Here is a 19,425-nt window from a genome sequence, read left to right as displayed (position 1 = left end):
TTCTGTTTCCTTCCTGGGGGTCCGGCCTGCCAAGAAAGGATGGACCACAGGTGGGGGGGAAAGTCACCTGGCTTTATTTCTGGGATGGAGGCTCAGCGTGGGGCGGGGTGGGGGGCAAGGAGAGGTGGGTGGTAAGAGGAGCGTTTGGCAGAAGGTGGGGCCAAGAGCAACGGTTAAAGAAAATGGCTTTTCGAAGAGTTGTGTGCCCCAGGCGGGCACTGCCCGGGCCTCAGTTGCGGGAGCCCAGCACGAGGGCAACGATGAAACCCAGGAGCAGTAGGAACATGGCCACAGACAGCAGCACCGTGATGACCACCATGCCCCCCGTGCGGGCCATGCCCACCACCAGCAGCTCCGCCTTCTTCCCTGCAGGGAAAACAGGGCCCGGAGGACCAGGAAGCGCCCCAGCCCTTCCCGGGTGCCGCGGACCCTCCGGGAAACTCGGCTTGGGCCCAGCTGCCCCCAACCCCACCCCAGGGAGATGGGTGAGGTGCAGGGATGCAGTTGAGGGGGCACAGTTGGCACTCACGTGAGAGAGTGGTCATCCGGACCTTATTGCTGGTCTCCTGGACGGACCCTTTCTGCACCACGTAAGAGAGGCTGTGGCAGGGAGGGCAGTGGTGAGGGCCTGAGGCGAGTGGAGGGGAAGGGGCAGCGTGGCTCAGTGGAAAGAGCCCGGGCTTGGGAGTCAGAGGTTGTGGGTTCTAATCCTGGCTCCACCACTTAGCTGTTGTCACTTTGGCTGAGTCACTTTTCTGGGCCTCAGTTACCTCACCTGGGGATTCAGTCTGGGAGCCTCACGTGGGACAACCTGATTACCTTGTATCCATCCCAGAGCTAAGAACAATCAATCAATCAATCGTATTTATTGAGCGCTTATTGTGTGCAGAGCACTGTACTAAGAGCTTGGGAAGTCCAAGTTGGCAACATATAGAGACGGTCCCTACCCAACAGTGGGCTCACAGTCCAGAAGAACAGTGCTTGGCACATAGTAAGCGCCCCAAAAATACCATCATTATTAAGGGGCAAGGCTTCAAGGCTGGACCACCGTGCTGGACCTTTCCCCTCCTCCTGGCCCAGTCAGTCAACAAGCATGTTTACTGAGCATCTGCTGAACCCGTCCACTTTCCTCCTCTAATTCATTCATTCATTCAATCGTATTTATTGAGCGCTTACTGTGTGCAGAGCACTGTACTAAGCACTTGGGAAGTCCAAGTTGGCAACATCTAGAGACGGTCCCTACCCAACAGCGGGCTCACAGTCTAGAAGGGGGAGACAGTATGCCAACCTTCTCACTATAACTCCATCTCGTCTAACTCGCCGCCGATCTCTCGCCCACTTTTTTCACTTTCACTTTCAATCGTATTTATTGAGCGCTTACTGTGTGCAGAGCACTGGACTAAGCGCTTGGGAAGTACAAGTTGGCAACACAGGGAGACAGTCCCTACCCAACAGCGGGCTCACAGTCTAGAAGGGGGAGACAGACAACAAAACAAAACATATTAACAAAATAAAATAAATAGAATAAATATGCATAAATAAAATAGAGTAATGAATACACACAAACATATACATATATACATATACATGTAACATACATACACGTATATGCATGTACATATACATACACACACATACATCCCGCCTCTGCCACTTGTCAGCTGTGTGACCTTGGGCAAGTCACTTCACTTCTCCGGGCCTCAGTTACCTCAGCTGTAAAATGGGGATGAGGACTGTGAGCCCCTCGTGGGACAACCTGATCACCTTGTATCCACCCCCAGCGCTTTGAACAGTGCTTTGCACATAGTAAGCGCTTAACAAATGCCACCATTATTATTATTATTATTATTAGAAGGGGGAGACAGACAACAAAACATGTGGGGCAGGGACTGTTTCCATCTCGATTTGCTTGTATCTACTCCACTGCTTAGTATAGTGCCTGGCACATAGTAAGCGCTTAACCAATACCATAATTATTAATCATTATTACCATTCTGGGTATTATTACCATTCTGGGTATTATTACCATTCTGGGTATTATTACCATTACTACTAAGCACTTAAGCATAGTAAGTGCTTAATGAATACCATAATTATTAATCATTATTACCATTCTGGGTACTGAGACTCAATCAGGGAAGTCTTCCAGGAGGAGGTGGGGTTTTAGGAGGGCTGAGGTCTGGCGGATTTTATGGGGGTGGCGCTTGGGGAAAACGGGGAGACTCGGAGAGGAGAGCTCGGCCCTTCTGCCCTCCCCCGCCTCCCAGGTGGGCACATTCATTCATTCATTCAATTGTATTTATTGAGCGCTTACGGTGTGCAGAGCACTGGACTAAGCGCTTGGGAAGTACAAGTTGGCAACATACGTGTAGGTGGTGCCCGGCTTCAGCCTGGTGATTTGGTACGCGTTCAGACGGGTGGAGGTGAAGCCGGCACTGCTGTCCACGACGCTGACGAGCTCCCGGCGCCCACGGCACGCTGGCACCACAAACCGCCGCTGAAGTACTGGTGGAGCAGGGGACCCCAGGGTTAGGATTAGGGTCAGACTCGGGGGGGCAGAGGCAATTCCTGGGTGGAAGGGGTGGGAAAGAGGGATGAGGGATAAAGAGCGGGGGCAGGAGGTGATGAGGCGGGGGAGGAGGACTGCAGACCTGAGCTGTCGTTGACTCCCTGGACCTTCAGGGTGGCATTTCCCCCTGTGAGGTGGCAAGGGGGCAGGGCAACCAGCAGGCTCTCCGCCAGGGCTGGGGTCAGCAGGCCGGACAAACTGGAGATGTTAAATTCTGCCCAGAGAGGAGAGAAGGGTGGCGGTGGCGGGGGAACTCCTCACCCTGGGCTTCAAGGCTGTCCATCCATCCATCCCCTCGCCCCCTCCTACCTCACCTCCCTTCTGTCCTTCTCCAGCCCAACCCACACCCTCCGCTCCTCTGCCACCGCTAACCTCCTCACCGGGCCTCGTTCTCGCCAGTCCCACCATTGACCCCCGGCCCACATCATCCTCCTGGCCCGGAATGCCCTCCCTCCGCACATCTTCCTCCCTTCAAGGCCCCACTGAGAACTCACCTCCTCCAGGAGGCCTTCCCACACTGAGCCCCCTCCTTCCTCTCCCCCTTTTCCCCTGCCTTACCTCCTTCCCTTCCCCACAGCACCTGTATATGTGTATATATGTTTGTACGTACTTATTACTCTATTCATTTTACCAGTACATATCTATTCTATTTATTTTATTTTGTTAATATGCTTTGTTTTGTTCTCTGTCTCCCCCTTCTAGACTGTGAGCCCACTGTTGGGTAGGGACCGTCTCTAGATGTTGCCAACTTGGACTTCCCAAGCGCCTAGTACAGTGCTCTGCACACAGTAAACGCTCAATAAATACGATTGATTGATTGATTGAAGACCCCACTCCCAGCCCCAAACCTTAGCCTCCCCCGGTCATTCATTCAGTCAACCATATTTATTGCGCGCTTACTGTGTGCAGAACACTGCACTAAGCGCTTGGGAAGTACAATTCGGCAACAAATCGAGACAAGCAGCGTGGCTCAGTGGAAAGAGCCCGGGCTTTGGAGTCAGAGGTCATGGGTTCAAATCCCTGCTCCGCCAATTGTCAGCTGTGTGACTTTGGGCAAGTCACTTCACTTCTCTGGGCCTCAGTTACCTCATCTGTGAAATGGGGATGAAGATTGTGAGCCCCCGGTGGGACAACCTGATCACCTTGTAACCTCCCCAGGGCTTAGAACAGTGCTTTGCACATAGTAAGCACTTAATAAATGCCATTATTATTATTTTTTATCCCACCATGGGCTCACCACCTTCACTCCCCACTCCGCCCTTGGTCCCAGCTCTTCCCAACTCAGGTTCCAGCGGGGCTCTTCCTCCCATAATAATAATAATGACGATGGTATTTGTTAAGCGCTTACTACGTGCCAAGCACTGTTCTAAGCACTGGGGTAAATACAAAGTTATCAGGTTGTCCCACCTGGGGCTCCCAGGCTTAATCCCCATTTTCCAGATGAGGTAACTGAGGCACTGAGAAGTGAAGTGACTTGTCCAAAGTCACACAGCAGACAAATGGCAGAGCCGAGATTAGAACCCAAGACCTCTGACTCCTAAGCCTGAGCTCTTTCCCCGAAGCCACTTTCCACTTCCACTTTCCACTAAGCCACGCTGCTTCTTCCCATTCCCCTCCCTGACTGGAAAGCAGAGGACCCAGGAGTCCAGGGCCCCAGTCCCCGGAGGAGTCTGCTCGGCAGATGGCAGGGGGGAACCACTGTGCTGAGGCCCCCATGCAGGAGGGCATTCATCTGGGCCACCGTTGGCATCGGCGCTGGTCATCACCATCAATCATATTTATTGAGCGCTTACTATGTGCAGAGCACTGTACTAAGCACTTGGGAAGTACAAATTGGCAACATATAGAGACAGTCCCTACCCAACAGTGGGCTCACAGTCTAAAAGTCGACCCTCTAGGGGGGTGAGCAAGCTCCCTGGGACCCCGAGCTCTACGCCCTTCCTCTTCCTCCTCCGGGATGCCAACCCTGATGCCAAGGCCCAGCCAAGCCGCCCCCTCCTGAACTTCCTCCCCAAGCCCCCTTTCCTGTGCCCAAGGGATGTGAAGAGACCTGCACGCTCCTTGGCGAGGAGCAAGACCAGGGGTAGAGTTGGCAGTCGCAGCAGAAAGGGCAGCGTCATGGTGGCAGGGGGGCGGGGGTCCTGTCTTCCCTCTGGCCGGCGGGCGAGTGCCGCCCAGCCCTGGAGGGGCTGCTTTTGTCCCGAGGGTGGGAGGGGTGGCGGGGAATCCTGCCAGACCAGCCTCCCGCCACCCGCCATGGCCACCCACCCCCGTTCCCACCCGCTTGGCCTGCAGGCCTTCGTCCTGCCCCGCGGGGCTGGTTTTTCCAGTCCAGGGTGGGCGGAGGTAAATGGAGGAGAGGGCATGGACACCACCCATGGGCCCTAGCAGAGGGACTGGCCTCAGGCTGGCCTGTTGGCACCAGACTGTGTCCACTGGCCCGTGAGGGGGTGCCTGGAGCCCCGGGGGAGGCCCCCTGCAGCGGACCTCATGTATGTGAGCACATGTGAAGAGTCTTCCTGGGAGGCAGACGTGTACCCGCATGTCCCCGTACACATGTATCTTCAGGGCCCTGCCCATCTGTGCCAGGCCGTGCCTGCCTCCTGCCTCCGTGGGTGGGCCGGTGAAGGCCCAGGGGGGCGAGTAGCGGGGTGGCGCGGGCATGCGGGGGCATGCTCCGGGCGTCTCCATGCCAGTGGGGCTTGGGAGATGGCGGGGAGCAGAAGCCCGGGGAGATTGAGAGAGGCTGATCCCGGGGGGACCCCAACGGAGAGGTGGGGACCGGAGTTGAGGGGTCGGGGGAGCGCTAAGTAATAATAATAATGATGATGATGGTATCTGTTAAGCGCTTACTATGTGCAAAGCACTGTTCTAAGCGCTGGGCGCTGGGCATCATCATCATCATCATCAATCGTATTTATTGAGCGCTTACTATGTGCAGAGCACTGTACTAAGCGCTTGGGAAGTCCCGAGGCCTTGAAGACTCAGTGAAGAAGACTCGGGGACTGTAGTCCAGGCCTTAAGGGCTGTCATGGGGGTAGAGTAAGGGTTGTACTGGCAGGGGCTTTTCTGGGAGACCCCACTGTGGGGGCCTTCCCAGACTGAGCCCCTTCCTTCCTCTCCCCTTCATCCCCCTCTCCATCCCCCCCACCTTACCTCCTTCCCTTCCCCACAGCACCTGTATATATGTATATATGTTTATACAGATTTATTACTCTATTTATTTTACTTGAACATATCTATTCTATTTATTTTATTTTGTTAGTATGTTTGGTTTTGTTCTCTGTCTCCCCCTTCTAGACTGTGAGCCCACTGTTGGGTAGGGACCGTCTCTAGATGTTGCCGACTTGTACTTCCCAAGCGCTTAGTCCAGTGCTCTGCACACAGTAAGCGCTCAATAAATACGATTGATGATGATGATGATGATAGGGCTGTGTCGGGGAGACTGGCTCAGAAGCCGGAGGCTGGGCCGGTTGGGTGAGTCCGGCTAGGTTGGGAGGGAAATGGGAGGGGAAAAGCCTCAGTGAGTCAGAACTGGAGAGACAGAAATAATCAGAATCATCATCATCGACCGCATCTATTGAGCCTCATGGGCACGGCACTGGAAGCTCGTTGTGGGCAAGGATTATGGCTGTTTATTGTTGTATTGTACTCTCCCAAGCGCTCAGTACAGTGCTCTGCACACAGTAAGCGCTCAATAAATATGATTGAAGGAATACGATTGAATGAAAAAAGGGCCCACTGGGAACAGAGTACTATACTAAGCACACACAGAAGGAGTTCTGTTCTGATGTACTTCCCAAGCGCTTAGTACAGTGCACTCAGTAAGCACTCAATAAATACAATTGATGATGATGATATCTATTCTATTTATTTTATCTTGTTTGTTTGGTTTTGTTCTCTGTCTCCCCCTTTTAGACTGTGAGCCCACTGTTGGGTAGGGATTGTCTCTATATGTTGCCAACTTGTACTTCCCAAGCACTTAGTACAGTGCTCTGCACACAGTAAGCGCTCAATAAATACGATTGATTGATTGATGCCTATTGAATAAAAAGTGCTTTACTGGGTGTTGGAGACCATCGATATGTGGAAAAAAAATGCAGCCCATGTCCTAGAGGAGTTTACAGTCTAACTGGAGAGACGGGGGCAGAAGTAGACGCCCCCTGAGAGAGCAGGAGTGGAGAGGCTCTACCTCCCTCTCCTTAAGTCAATTCATCAATCAGTGGTATTTACTGAACGCCTACTGAGTGCAGAGTGCTGTCCTAATCCTTTGAGAGAGGGCAACAGAAGTAAAACACATGCTCATTTTATTTTCTAGTATTTGTTAAAGGCTTACTATGTGCCAGAGCAGGCCAAGCAGTGGGGTAGATACAAGCTAATCAATCAATCAATCAATCAATCATTTTTATTGAGCGATTGCTGCATGTAGAACCACTGTACTGAAGTGTTGGTGAGAGTACAATATAACAGACACGTTCCCTGCCTGGTTGGAAACAGGTTGGGCACAGTCCAAGTCCCACATGGGGCTCGAGTCTTAATCCCCATTTTACAGATGAGGTAGCTGAGGTACGGAGAAGTGACCTATCCAAGGTCACCCAGCAGACAAATGGTGGAGCAGGGATTAGAACCCAGGTCCTTTCATTCATGCATTCATTCAACCATATTTATTGAGTGCTATCAATCAATCAATCGTATTTATTGAGCGCTTACTGTGTGCAGAGCACTGTACTAAGCGCTTGGGAAGTACAAGTTGGCAACATAGAGAGACGGTCCCTACTCAACAGTAGGACTGGGAAGTCTAGCAGCTAATAATAATAATAATGATGGCATTTGTTAAGTGCTTACTATGTGCAAAGCACTGTTCTAAGCGCTGGGGGGGGGGGGGATACAAGGTGATCAGGTTGTCCCGCATGGGGCTCACAGGCTTCATCCCCATTTTACAGATGAGGTAACTGAGGCTCCGAGAAGTTAAGTGACTTGCCCAAGGTCACACAGCAGACACGCGGTGGAGCCGGGGTTCGAACCCATGACCTCTGACTCCAAAGCCCGTGCTCTTTCCACTGAGCCACGCTGCAGAGCACTGTATTAAGCAGTTGGGAAGGTACAAAACAAAAATAAACAGCGACATTCACTGCCCACAGCGAGCTTACAGTCCGGGTCCTTCTGATTCTCAGGACCGTGCTCTATCCACTAGGCCATACTGCTTCTCTTTACCTTTTTTTATGTTATTTGTTAAGCATCAGGCACTGTGCTAAGCGATGGGGTCGATACGAGCTAATCAGGTCACGCTGCTTCTCTCAGTCAGTCCTAGGATGTATTGAGCACCTGTTCTAAGGGGATGAGAGAGTACCATTTTTATGTATTACTCTATTTATTTATTTATTTATTTATTTATTTTACTTGTACATTTCTATCCTACTTATTTTATTTTGTTGGTATGTTTGGTTCTGTTCTCTGTCTCCCCCTTTTAGACTGTGAGCCCACTGTTGGGTAGGGACTGTCTCTATGTGATGCCAATTTGTACTTCCCAAGCGCTCAGTACAGTGCTCTGCACATAGTAAGCGCTCAATAAATACGATTGATTGATTGATTGATTACCATTGGGCTAGTAAAACCTGATCCCTGCCCTCAAGGTGTTAATAACCCAGTGGGAGAGGCAGACATTAAAATAATTTATGGACAGAAGGAAGAAAGAGAAAGGTTAGGTGTTAGGTCTAAGTGTATGTCAGGTATGTGTTTCAGTGCTATATGAGGTGGTGAATTCTTGTGAGCCCCACGTGGGACAGCCTGATCACCTTGTATCCCCCCCCCCCCCCAGCGCTTAGAACAGTGCTTTGCACATAGTAAGCGCTTAACAAACACCATTATTATTATTATTATTATTGGGTGCTGCAGAAATCCTGGCGTGGCTGTTGGGTTGAAGCTTATAAACAGGGGAGATGAAAGATCAATCAGGGCTCCCCGCCCTCGAGGATATTTCAATCTAATGGGGAAGTCAGGCGGACACAAATTATTCTGTGAGACGCAGTGTGGCATAGTGGAGAGATCACGGGGCTGGGAGCCAGGAGGACCTGGGTTCTAATCCTGGCTCTGCCACTTGTCTGCGGCGTGACCTTGGGCCGAGTACTTCAATCAATCAATCAATCAATCGTATTTATTGAGCGCTTACTGTGTGCAGAGCACTGGACTAAGCGCTCAGGAAGTCCAAGTTGGCAACACGTAGAGACAGTTCCTACTCAACAGTGGGATCACTTCTCTGGGCCTCAGTTACCTCACCTGCAAAATGGGAATTAAGACTGTGAGCCTTAGGTGGGACAGGGACTGCGCTCAACCCGATAACCTTGTATCTACCTCAATGCTCAGAACAGTGCTTGCCATGCAATAAGCGCTTAATAAATACCTCCCCAGCGCTTAGAACAGTGCTTTGCACATAGTAAGTGCTTAATAAATGCCATTATTATTATTATTATTATTAAATACTATCATTATTTACAAAGAGTGGGAGCAAGCAGAAGAACGAGTTTAAAATACGTAATAGTGCAAATATGTCCTGGTGAAATTTGGAATATACCCATACATAGGTCTATTGAGAAGCTGTGTGGCCTGCCCCGAGCCTGGGCGTCAGAAGGACGTGTGTTCTAATTGTGCCCTTGTGTCTTCAATCAATCAATCAATCAGTCATATTTATTGAGCGTTTACTGTGTGCAGAGCACTGGACTAAGCACTTGGGAAGTACAAGTTGGCAACAAAAAGAGACGGTCCCTACTCTACAGTGGGCTCACAGTCTAGAAGGGGGAGACAGAGAACAAAACAAAACATATTAACAAAATAAAATAAATAGAATTAATCAATCAATCAATTGTATTTATTGAGCATTTACTGTGTGCAGAGCACTGTACTAAGCGCTTGGGAAGTACAAGTTGGCAACATATAGAGACAGTCCCTACCCAACAGTGGGCTCACAGTCTAAAAGGGGGAGACAGAGAACAAAACCAAACGTACTAACAAAATAAAATAAATAGAATAGATACGTACAATTAAAATAAATAAATAGAGTAATAAATCTGTACAAACATATATACATATATACAGGTGCTGTGGGGAAGGGAAGGAGGTAAGGTGGGGGGGATGGAGAGGGGGACGATATATACAATATCTACAATATGTACAATATGGACGATATGTAGAATAGATATGTACACGTAAAATAAATAGAATAATAAATATGTACAAACATATATACAGGTGCTGTGGGGAAGGGGATGGAGAGGGGGAGGACGGGGAGAGGAAGGAGGGGGGCTCAGTCTGGGAAGGCCTCCTGGAGGAGGTGAGCTCTCAGTAGGGCCTGCTGTGTGACGTTGGGCAAGTCGCTTCGCTTCTCTGTGCCTCAGGATTAAGATCGCGGGCCCCACGGGGGCCAGGGATTGTTGTCCAACCTGATTATCTTGTGTCTATTCTGGCTCTCAGTTCAGTGCTTGGCATATGGTGAGCCCTTCGACAGTACCATAAAAAATACGTCTATCCGAGGAGGGATATAAATCCATAAATCCTCAGTCTCTCCCCACTAGTCGCTTAGTGATTTGCAGATGGGGGGCAAGAGAGAAGCCCCCTCCCCTCACACGCCCGCCGGACCTCTCCGGAGGAATGGATCATTAGCCGGAGAGCCAAGACGTCTTCTCCGGGCCCTGCTCACTACCTGCTCCTCAAGCTGGGCTTGCCCGTCTCCATGGAAACCAGCCGTTGCTAGGCAACTGGAGCATCATCTGTGCTGAGCTCTCGCATCTAATTATCCCATCACAGCGTCTGAGGGGGGTTTGGGGAGGCCGGAGGAGCCTAGGGAGAGAGTGAGGAGGATAACTCTCCTACCAAAGCGGATTCATGGACAACCCTGATGTCGCTTTTAAAGACACAGCCTGCCTCTTCCCCCCGCCAGTCAGTCGGACGTATTTGTTCATCCATTCGATCGTATTTATTGAGCGCTTACTGTGTGCAGAGCACTGGACTAAGCGCTTGGGAAGTCCAAGTCGGCAACGTCTAGAGACGGTCCCTACCCAACAGCGGGCCCACAGTCGAGAAGGGGGAGACAGACAACAAAACAGAGCTGACAAGTTCGGGATTGGAACCCATGACCTCTGATTCCCAAGCCCGGGCTCTTTCCACTGAGCCACGCTCCTTCTCTGTACAACAAGTTAACAGGCAACAATATATAAATGGAATTATAGATTCATTCAATCGAATTTATTGAGCGCTTACTGTATGCAGAGAACTGTGCTAAGCACTTGGGAAGTACAAGTTGGCAACATAATGTGTGTATAGATGTATACACTTCATTAATTAAATTCATTCATTCATATTTATTGAGCGCTTACTGTGTGCAGAGCACTGGACTAAGCGCTTGGGAAGTCCAAGTTGGCAACATATAGAGACTTATATATATATATATATATATACATATACATACCCAACAGCGGGCTCACAGTCTAGAAGGGCGAGACAGACAACAAAACAAAACGTGTATTGTGTGCAGAGCACTGTACTGAGCGCTTGGGAAGTCCAAGTTGGCAACATCTAGAGACAGTCCCTACCCAACAGCAGGCTCACAGTCTAGAGGGGGGAGACAGACAACAGAACAAAACATGTAAACCAAATGAAATAAGTAGAAGAAATATGGACAAGTAAAATAAATTCATTCATTCATTCAATCGTACTTGTTGAGCGCTTGCTGTACTGGGTGCTTGGGAAGTACGAGTTGGTAACATATAGACTGTGAGCCCGCTGTTAGGTAGGGACCGTCTCTAGATGTTGCCGACTTGTACTTCCCAAGCGCTTAGTACAGTGCTCTGCACACAGTAAGCGCTCAATAAATTCGATTGAATGATTGAATGAATGAATGAATGAATGAATGTGGACGGGTGTCAAGTTGTACAGTTATGGTTGTACTGTGCTTTCATTCATTCATTCATTCTATAGTATTTATTGAGAGCTTACTGTGTGTAGAGCACTGTACTAAGCGCTTGGGAAGTACAAGTTGGCAACATATAGAGATGGTCGCGTGGCTCAATGGAAAGAGCACGGGCTTTGGAGTCAGAGGTCATGGGTTCAAATCCCGGCTCCGCCAACTGTCAGCTGTGTGACTTTGGGCAAGTCACTTCACTTCTCTGTGCCTCAGTTCCTTCATCTGTAAAATGGGGATTAAGACTGTGAGCCCCCCGTGGGACAACCTGATCTCCTTGTAACCTCCTCAGCACTTAGAACAGTGCTTTGCACATAGTAAACACTTAATAAATGCCATTATTATTATTATTATTACCCAACAGTGGGCTCACTTCACTTCTCTGGGCCTCAGTTCCCTCACCTGTAAAATGGGGATGAAGACTGTGAGCCCCACGTGGGCCAACCCGATCACCTCGCATCCCCCCCAGCGCTTAGAACGGTGCTTCGCACATAGTAAGCTCCGAATAAATACCATTATTATTATTATTATTATTATTGTTATTATTATTTCCACGGAGCCCTGCTGCCATGATTACGAGAATTATGCCGTGCTGCCTCGGGGTGGGGAAGCGAGAGTACTAAGCGCTTGGGAGTGTATAATGCAACAATCGAACAGATACGTTCCCTGCCCACAGTGAGTTTACAATCTAGAGGGAAGGGAAGGAGGATCCAGACGTCTAGGCCTGGGGTGGAGGCGCGTGGATCTGAGATGGAGGTGACGCTGTGGGATGCAGAAGGGAGGGGGCAGGCACCTCGCTCCCTCTGCCCCTCTTCCTGTGCCTCAGTTTCCTCCTCTTGCCGAGTATAAGGGTCCCTATACCCCCTGTTAACTTTGGCACACTTCACGCCTGCCGTCCTCTACAGCCCTACAGCCTCATTTTTGCCCCACTGCCCCATTTCCAACTCTTCCCAATCAGGGACAAAAATCCTGAGGTGGGGCAGGAGCAGTCAGTCAACTGTATTTATTGAGCGCTTACTGTGGGCAGAGCACTATACTAAGCGCTTGGGAGGGTATGATAAAACAGTATAACATTCAATCGCATTTAATGAGCGCTTACTGTGGCAGAGCACTGTACTAAGCGCTTAGCAGACACATTCCCGGTCCCCAATGAGCTTACAGTGGGAGGGCAGAGGAAGGTTGTGTGGTGGGGGTGCCCCTCATTCCCTTGGTCTTTATCATAGCAAACATCTATCCCAGACTGTTGGCATTTTCATTCATTCAATCGTATTTATTGAGCGCTTACTGAGCGCAGAGCACTGTACTAAGCCCCTAGACAGCCTAGGCCGATTGTGGGCTCCTCAGATCTCGCCATCCTATCGCTTCCTGAATGAAGAATATAGTGAGCTCAGGCTGATAGGAGCGGGACAGGGGGTTTGGGCTATCTGAAAGCAAGGAGACGGGGGAAGCCGACACTGTGACATTCATTCAATTGTATTTATTGAGCGCTTACTGTGTGCAGAGCACTGTACTAAGCGCTTAACAGACACATTCCCTGTCCGCAATGAGCTTACAGTGGGAGGGCAGAGGAAGGTTGTGTGTAGGGGGGTGCCCCTCATTCCCTTGGTCTTTTTCATAGCAAACATCTATCCCAGACTGTTGGCATTTTCATTCATTCAATCGTATTTATTGAGCGCTTACTGAGCGCAGAGCTCTGTACTAAGCCCCTAGACGGCCTAGGCCGATCGTGGGCTCCTCAGATCTCGCCATCCTATCGCTTCCTGAATGAAGAATATACCGAGCTCAGGCTGATAGAAATGGGGCAGGGGGTTTGGGATATCTGAAAGCAAGGAGACGGGGGAAGCCGACACTGTGACATTCATTCAATCATATTTATTGAGCGCTTACTGTGTGCAGAGCACTGTACTAAGCGCTTGGGAAGTGCAAGTTGGCAACATATAGAGGCGGTCCCTACCCAACAACGGGTTGTGGGCAGGGAACGTGTCTACCAACTCTGCGATATCATATTCTCCCAAGCGCTTAGTACAGTGCTCTGCACACAGAAAGCGCTCAATAAATACCATTGACTGAATGACTGACAGACTAAAAACAGCATGGCTTAGCAGCTAGAGCATGGGCCCGGGGGTCAGAAGGACGTGGGGTTCTATTCCCAGCCCAGCCGCTTGTCTGCTGTGTGACCTTGGTTAAGTCACTTAACTTCTCTGGGCCTCAGTTACCTCATCTGTAAAATGGACATTAAGACTGTGAGTCCCATGTGGGGCAGGGACTGTGTCCAACCTGATTAACTTGTATCTACCCCAGCACAGTAAAGTGCTTAACAAGTACCATTATTATTATTATTATTACTATTATTTTAATATCAATCAGAAGAAGGAACTGAGCCAAGTGCTTAACAAGTACCATTATTATTATTATTATTACTATTATTTTAATATCAATCAGAAGAAGGAACTGAGCCAAGTGCTTAACAAGTACCGTTATTATTATTATTATTACCATTATTTTAATATTAATCAGAAGAAGGAACTGAGCCAAGTGCTTAACAAGTACTATTATTATTATTATTATTATTACTATTATTTTAATATTAATCAGAAGAAGGAACTGAGCCAAGTGCTTAAGTACCATTATTATTATTATTATTACTATTATTTTAATATTAATCAGAAGAAGGAACTGAGCCAAGTGCTTAACAAGTACCATTATTATTATTATTATTACTATTATTTTAATATTAATCAGAAGAAGGAACTGAGCCAAGTGCTTAACAAGTACCGTTATTATTATTATTATTACTATTATTTTAATATTAATCAGAAGAAGGAACTGAGCCAAGTGGGGGACAGCTGAAGGGGCCCTGGACTGGAGGGGGTCCAGGAGGAGAGGGGGACCAGTCAGACCTGGATGCTGGTGGGGGTGGGGGGGGGCTTCCAGGGGAATTAATTCATTAATTCATTCATTCGATCATATTTATTGAGAGCTTACTGTGTGCTAAGCACGTGGGAGAATATAATACAAGCAGACACATTCTCTGCCCACAATGAGCTTCCAGTCTAGAGGAATGCTATATATATATGCTATATGCTATATATATATATGTTATATATATATATATATATGCTTCTTATATATAAGAAGCAGCGTGGCTCAGTAGGAAAGAGCCCGGGCTTTGGAGTCAGAGGTCATGGGTTCAAATCCCGGCTCCACCAATTTGTTAGCTGTGTGACTTTGGGCAAGTCACTTAATAATAATAATAATAATGATAATAATAATAATGGCATTTGTTAAGCGCTTACTATGTGCAAAGCACTGTTCTAAGCGCTGGGGGGATGCAAGGTGATCAGGTTGTCCCACGCGGGGCTCACAGTCTTAATCCCCGTTTTACAGATGAGGGAACTGAGGCTCAGAGAAGTTAAGTGACTTGCCCAAGGTCACACAGCAGACACTTGTACTTCCCAAGCGCTTAGTCCAGTGCTCTGCACACGGTAAGCACTCAATAAATACGATTGATTGATTGATTGTACTTCCCAAGCGCTTAGTACAGTGCTCTGCACACACGATTGATTGATTGATGTGGCGGAGCTGAGATTCGAACCCATAACCTCTGGCTCCGAAGCCCGTGCTCTTTCCACCGAGCCACGCTGCTTCTCTGTGCCTCAGTTACCTCATCTGTAAAATGGGGATTGAGACTGTGAGCCCCACGAGGGACAACCTGATAATCTTGTAACCTCCCCAGCGGTTAGAACAGTGCTTTGCACATAGTAAGCGCTTAATAAATGCCATTATTATTATTATTATTATTATTATTATTATTATTATTATTCCAGGCCCCCAGTTGGTTCCATATCTACATTCCTCTCATCTGGGGGTGTGTGCGGTGAATCCCTGAATCGATTGATTGCTAATGAACAGAATAGGGAGGTAAGAAAGCAGGCTTGGGGGGCGAAGGAAAAGATGGGAGAGGGGCCAGATGCCGACCACCCCCCACCCCGCTGGATAATCCACAAGCTGCTTAGCCTCCACCGAGGCTGTGATGATGATAATGATATTTCCCAAGCGCTTACTATGTGCCAAGCACTGTTCTAAGCGATGGAGTACAAAGTAATCAAGGTTGTCCCACGTGGGGCTCACAGCCTTAACCCCAGTGTGAAGCAGCGTGGCTCAGTGGAAAGAGCACGGGCTTTGGAGTCAGAGGTCACGGGTTCGAATCCCAGCTCCGCCACATGTCTGCTGTGTGACCCTGGGCAAGTCATTTAACTTCTCTGAGCCTCAGTTACCTCATCTGGAAAATGGGGATTGACTGTGAGCCCCACGTGGGACAACTTAATCACCTTGTATCCTCCCCAGCACTTAGAACAGTGATTTGCACATAGTAAGCACTTAACAAATGCCATTATTATTATTATTTTGCCGATGAGGGAACTGAGGCACAGAGAGGTTAAGCGACTTGCCCAAAGTCACACAGCTGACAAGTGGCGGAGGCGCGATTCCATGACCTCTGACTCCCAACCCCGGGCTCATTCCACTGAGCCACGCTGCTATTTGTTCTGATGACTTTGACACCTGTCTACATGTTTTGTTGTGTTGTCTGTCTCCCCCTTCTAGACTGTGAACCCGTCGTTGGGTAGCAACCGTCTCTACATCATCATCATCATCATCAATCATATTTATTGAGCGCTTACTATGTGCAGAGCACTGTACTAAGCGCTTGGGAAGTACAAATTGGCAACATATAGAGACAGTCCCTACCCAACAGTGGGCTCACAGTCTAAAAGGGCGGGGGGGATGCCATACATCCCTACATGTCTACATGTCTACCTGTTGCCGACTTGTACTTCCCAAGCGCTTAGTACGGTGCTCTGCACACTGTAAGCGCTCAATAAATACGATTGCATGAATGAATGAATAGTAAGCACTTAGCATGCCGTCATTATTATTATCATTATTATTTAAGATACCGACCTTCAGCTGCCTGAGTCTCATCCCTCCCAAGCGCTAGTGGAGAAGCAGCGTGGCTCAGTGGAAAGGGCCCGGGCTTTGGAGTCAGAGGTCATGGGTTCAAATCCTGGCTCTGACAGCTGTCAGCTGTGTGACTTTGGGCAAGTCACTTCACTTCTCTGGGCCTCAGTTACCTCATCTGTGAAACGGGGATTAAAACAGTGAGCCCCCTGTGGGACAGCTTGATCACCTTGTAACCTCCCCCGGCACTTAGAACAGGGCTTGGCACATAGTAAGCGCTTAACAAATGCCATCATCATCATCACTATACTATTTATTTTATTTTGTTAATATGTTTGGTTTTGTTCTCTGTCTCCCCCTTCTAGACTGTGAGCCCACTGTTGGGAAGGGACCGTCTCTATATGTTGCCGATTTGGACTTCCAAAGCGCTTAGTCCAGTGCTCTGCACACAGGAAGCGCTCAATAAATACAATTGATTATCATCATCATCAATCGTATTTATTGAGCGCTTACTGTGTGCAGAGCACTGGACTAAGCGCTTGAGAAGTACAAGTTGGCAACATATAGAGACAGTCCCTACCCAACAGTGGGTTGATTGATTGATGGATTCTCTATGCAGCTGCTTTCTCCAAGTGGTGGTCACCATCCCATCCGTGAAATGCAGCTGCTTCTGAGGTGGAGCAAGGCACTGAGGCTCTGGCCCGATTTGGGGAGGAGGATGAGTGTGGGTGTCTGTGTTGCAGAGGTTTAGGGGTTTGGGGGGGGCTCCTTAGATGGAAAAGCAGAGAAGGGGGAGTCCTGGGCCTTCCCACCCTGATGCCTTGGGGCCTGCTCTCCAGATCCCGCACTCCCTCCCCTATTTGATATTCAGAGCAGACACCAGTGCCCTTTGCAAATCTGCTATTTGTAAAGAGGTGGGATGGAAAGACCTTTTTCCCATTCCCTCTCTCACCTCCCTTTTCCTCCCCTCCCCAATCTTCCCTTCCTCTCCCCTGCTGGGAACAGCAGTCCAACCCAAGCTCTGCTGAAAAAATGCACACACCCAGACAAGTCACCCCCCACCCAAACACATACACACACCCTATGGAGTGCATTCACAGCCACATTAGCCCTGGCACACACGGAATCAATCAATCGTATTTATTGAGCGCTTACTATGTGCAGAGCACTGTACTAAGCGCTTAATACACGGAAATACACCCCGACGCGTTAGCACACATACACATCCATATTCTGATATAAAGACGCGCTCGAATACCCATTCACACACAGACGCATTTACACAAAATACACACAGACACATTCCTACAAAAATACCCAGATTTCCACCCCTCTCTCACCTCCATTTTCCTCCCCTCCTCAATCTTCCCTTCCTCTCCCCTGCTGGGAACAGCAGTCCACCCCAAACTCTGCTGAAAAAATGCACACACCCAGACAAGTCACCCCCCACCCAAACACAGACACACATACACACCCCATGGCGTGCATTCACAGCCACATTAGCCCTGGCACACACAGAAATACACCCAGACACGTTAGCACACATACACATCCATATTCTGATACAAAGACGCACTCCAATACCCAGACATTCACACACATCGATGCATCTACACAAAATACACACAGACACATTCCTACAAAAATACCCAGATTTTCACCCCTCTCTCACCTCCATTTTCCTCCCCTCCCCAATCTGCCCTTCCTCTCCCTTGTTGGGAACAGCAGTCCATCCCAAACTCTGCTGAAAAAATGCACACACCCAGACAAATCGCCCCCCCACCCAAACACAGACACACATACACACCCCATGGTGTGCATTCACAGCCACATTAGCCCTGGCACACACAGAAATACACCCAGACGCGTTAGCACACATACACAGCCATATTCCGATATAAAGACGCGCTCCAATACCCATTCACACACAGATGCATTTACACAAAATACACACAGACACATTCCTACAAAAGTACCCAGATTTCCACCCGTCGACATGTAAATCCACAGACACATCCGTATTCCGCTATACATAAAGACCCGCTCGACATTCACACACATCGACGCATTACACAAAATACACACAGACACATTCCTACAAAAATACCCAGATTTCCACCCGTCGACATGTAAATCCACAGACACATCCGTATTCTGCTATACATAAAGACCCGCTCGAATACCCAGACATTCACACACATCGACGCATCTACACAAAATACACACAGACACATTCCTACAAAAATACCCAGATTTCCACCCGTCGACACGTAAATCCACAGACACATCCGTATTCCGCTATACATAAAGACCCGCTCGAATACCCAGACATTCACACACAGACGCATCTACACAAAATACACACAGACATATTCCTACAAAAATACCCAGATTTCCACCCGTCGACATGTAAATCCACAGACTCATTCACACCTATACACGCAAATCCAAAGTCATACACACATATTCACACCCAGCACGCAAATATACACAGATCCCCACACACAGGCACATTCGTACACAAACACATTCACCCAAACATCCACACCCCTACCCACTCAGGGGTTTGTGCCCAATCTGCACACAGCAGATTTTGTTGCTAGGCCTCCCCGCCGCCCCCGATCTCCATCCACCTCTCCCTGTTTGCCCCCCTGGTTGAGCGGATGATAATAACGGCATTTATTAAGCGCTTACTATGTGCAAAGCACTGTTCTAAGCACCGGGTGATGTTACTGTGGGACCCCTGTTCCTCCCCAGAGTCAGCTGTAGCTCATCACCAGCAGGCTGGGCCCAGATGCTCCCAATAAGTGCTCAGTATACTGAGCATCAAGAACCAGCGTGGCTCAGTGGAAAGAGCCCGGCCTTGGGAGTCAGAGGACGTGGGTTTTAATCCTGACTCCGCCACTTGTCTGCCTTAGTACGGTGCTCTGCCCGCGGTATTTGT

The 19,425-nt window shown here is 48.9% G+C and overlaps 1 protein-coding gene across 1 annotated transcript; it reads right to left on the bottom strand.

Annotated features, from left to right (window-relative positions):
- Positions 1-229: 229 nt before the first annotated feature.
- UPK2 (uroplakin 2) lies at positions 230-4,689 on the bottom strand. The gene is made up of 5 exons (XM_038754868.1): positions 4,620-4,689; positions 2,652-2,783; positions 2,367-2,505; positions 530-600; positions 230-366 (listed from the first exon to the last, which is right to left on the bottom strand). The coding sequence occupies exons 1-5, from the start codon at positions 4,687-4,689 to the stop codon at positions 230-232; spliced, it is 549 nt and encodes a 182-aa protein (XP_038610796.1).
- Between the last annotated feature and the right edge of the window lie 14,736 nt (positions 4,690-19,425).

This window comes from Tachyglossus aculeatus, chromosome 11 (assembly GCF_015852505.1).
Source record: "Tachyglossus aculeatus isolate mTacAcu1 chromosome 11, mTacAcu1.pri, whole genome shotgun sequence".
In the NCBI taxonomy this organism is placed as follows: domain Eukaryota; kingdom Metazoa; phylum Chordata; class Mammalia; order Monotremata; family Tachyglossidae; genus Tachyglossus; species Tachyglossus aculeatus.
The sequence above is the reverse complement of the archived record's forward strand: the minus strand, read 5'-3'. Positions and strand labels throughout refer to the sequence as shown.

Coding starts and splice junctions, on each gene's coding strand:
- UPK2 (XM_038754868.1), bottom strand. CDS start 4,689: ATGACGCTGCCCTTTCTGCTGCGACTGCCAACTCTACCCCTGGTCTTG. Junction 2,784..4,619: donor CCTCGCCAAGGAGCGTGCAG/GTCTCTTCACAT, acceptor CTCTCTGGGCAG/AATTTAACATCTCCAGTTTG. Junction 367..529: donor CCGGATGACCACTCTCTCAC/GTGAGTGCCAAC, acceptor TTTTCCCTGCAG/GGAAGAAGGCGGAGCTGCTG.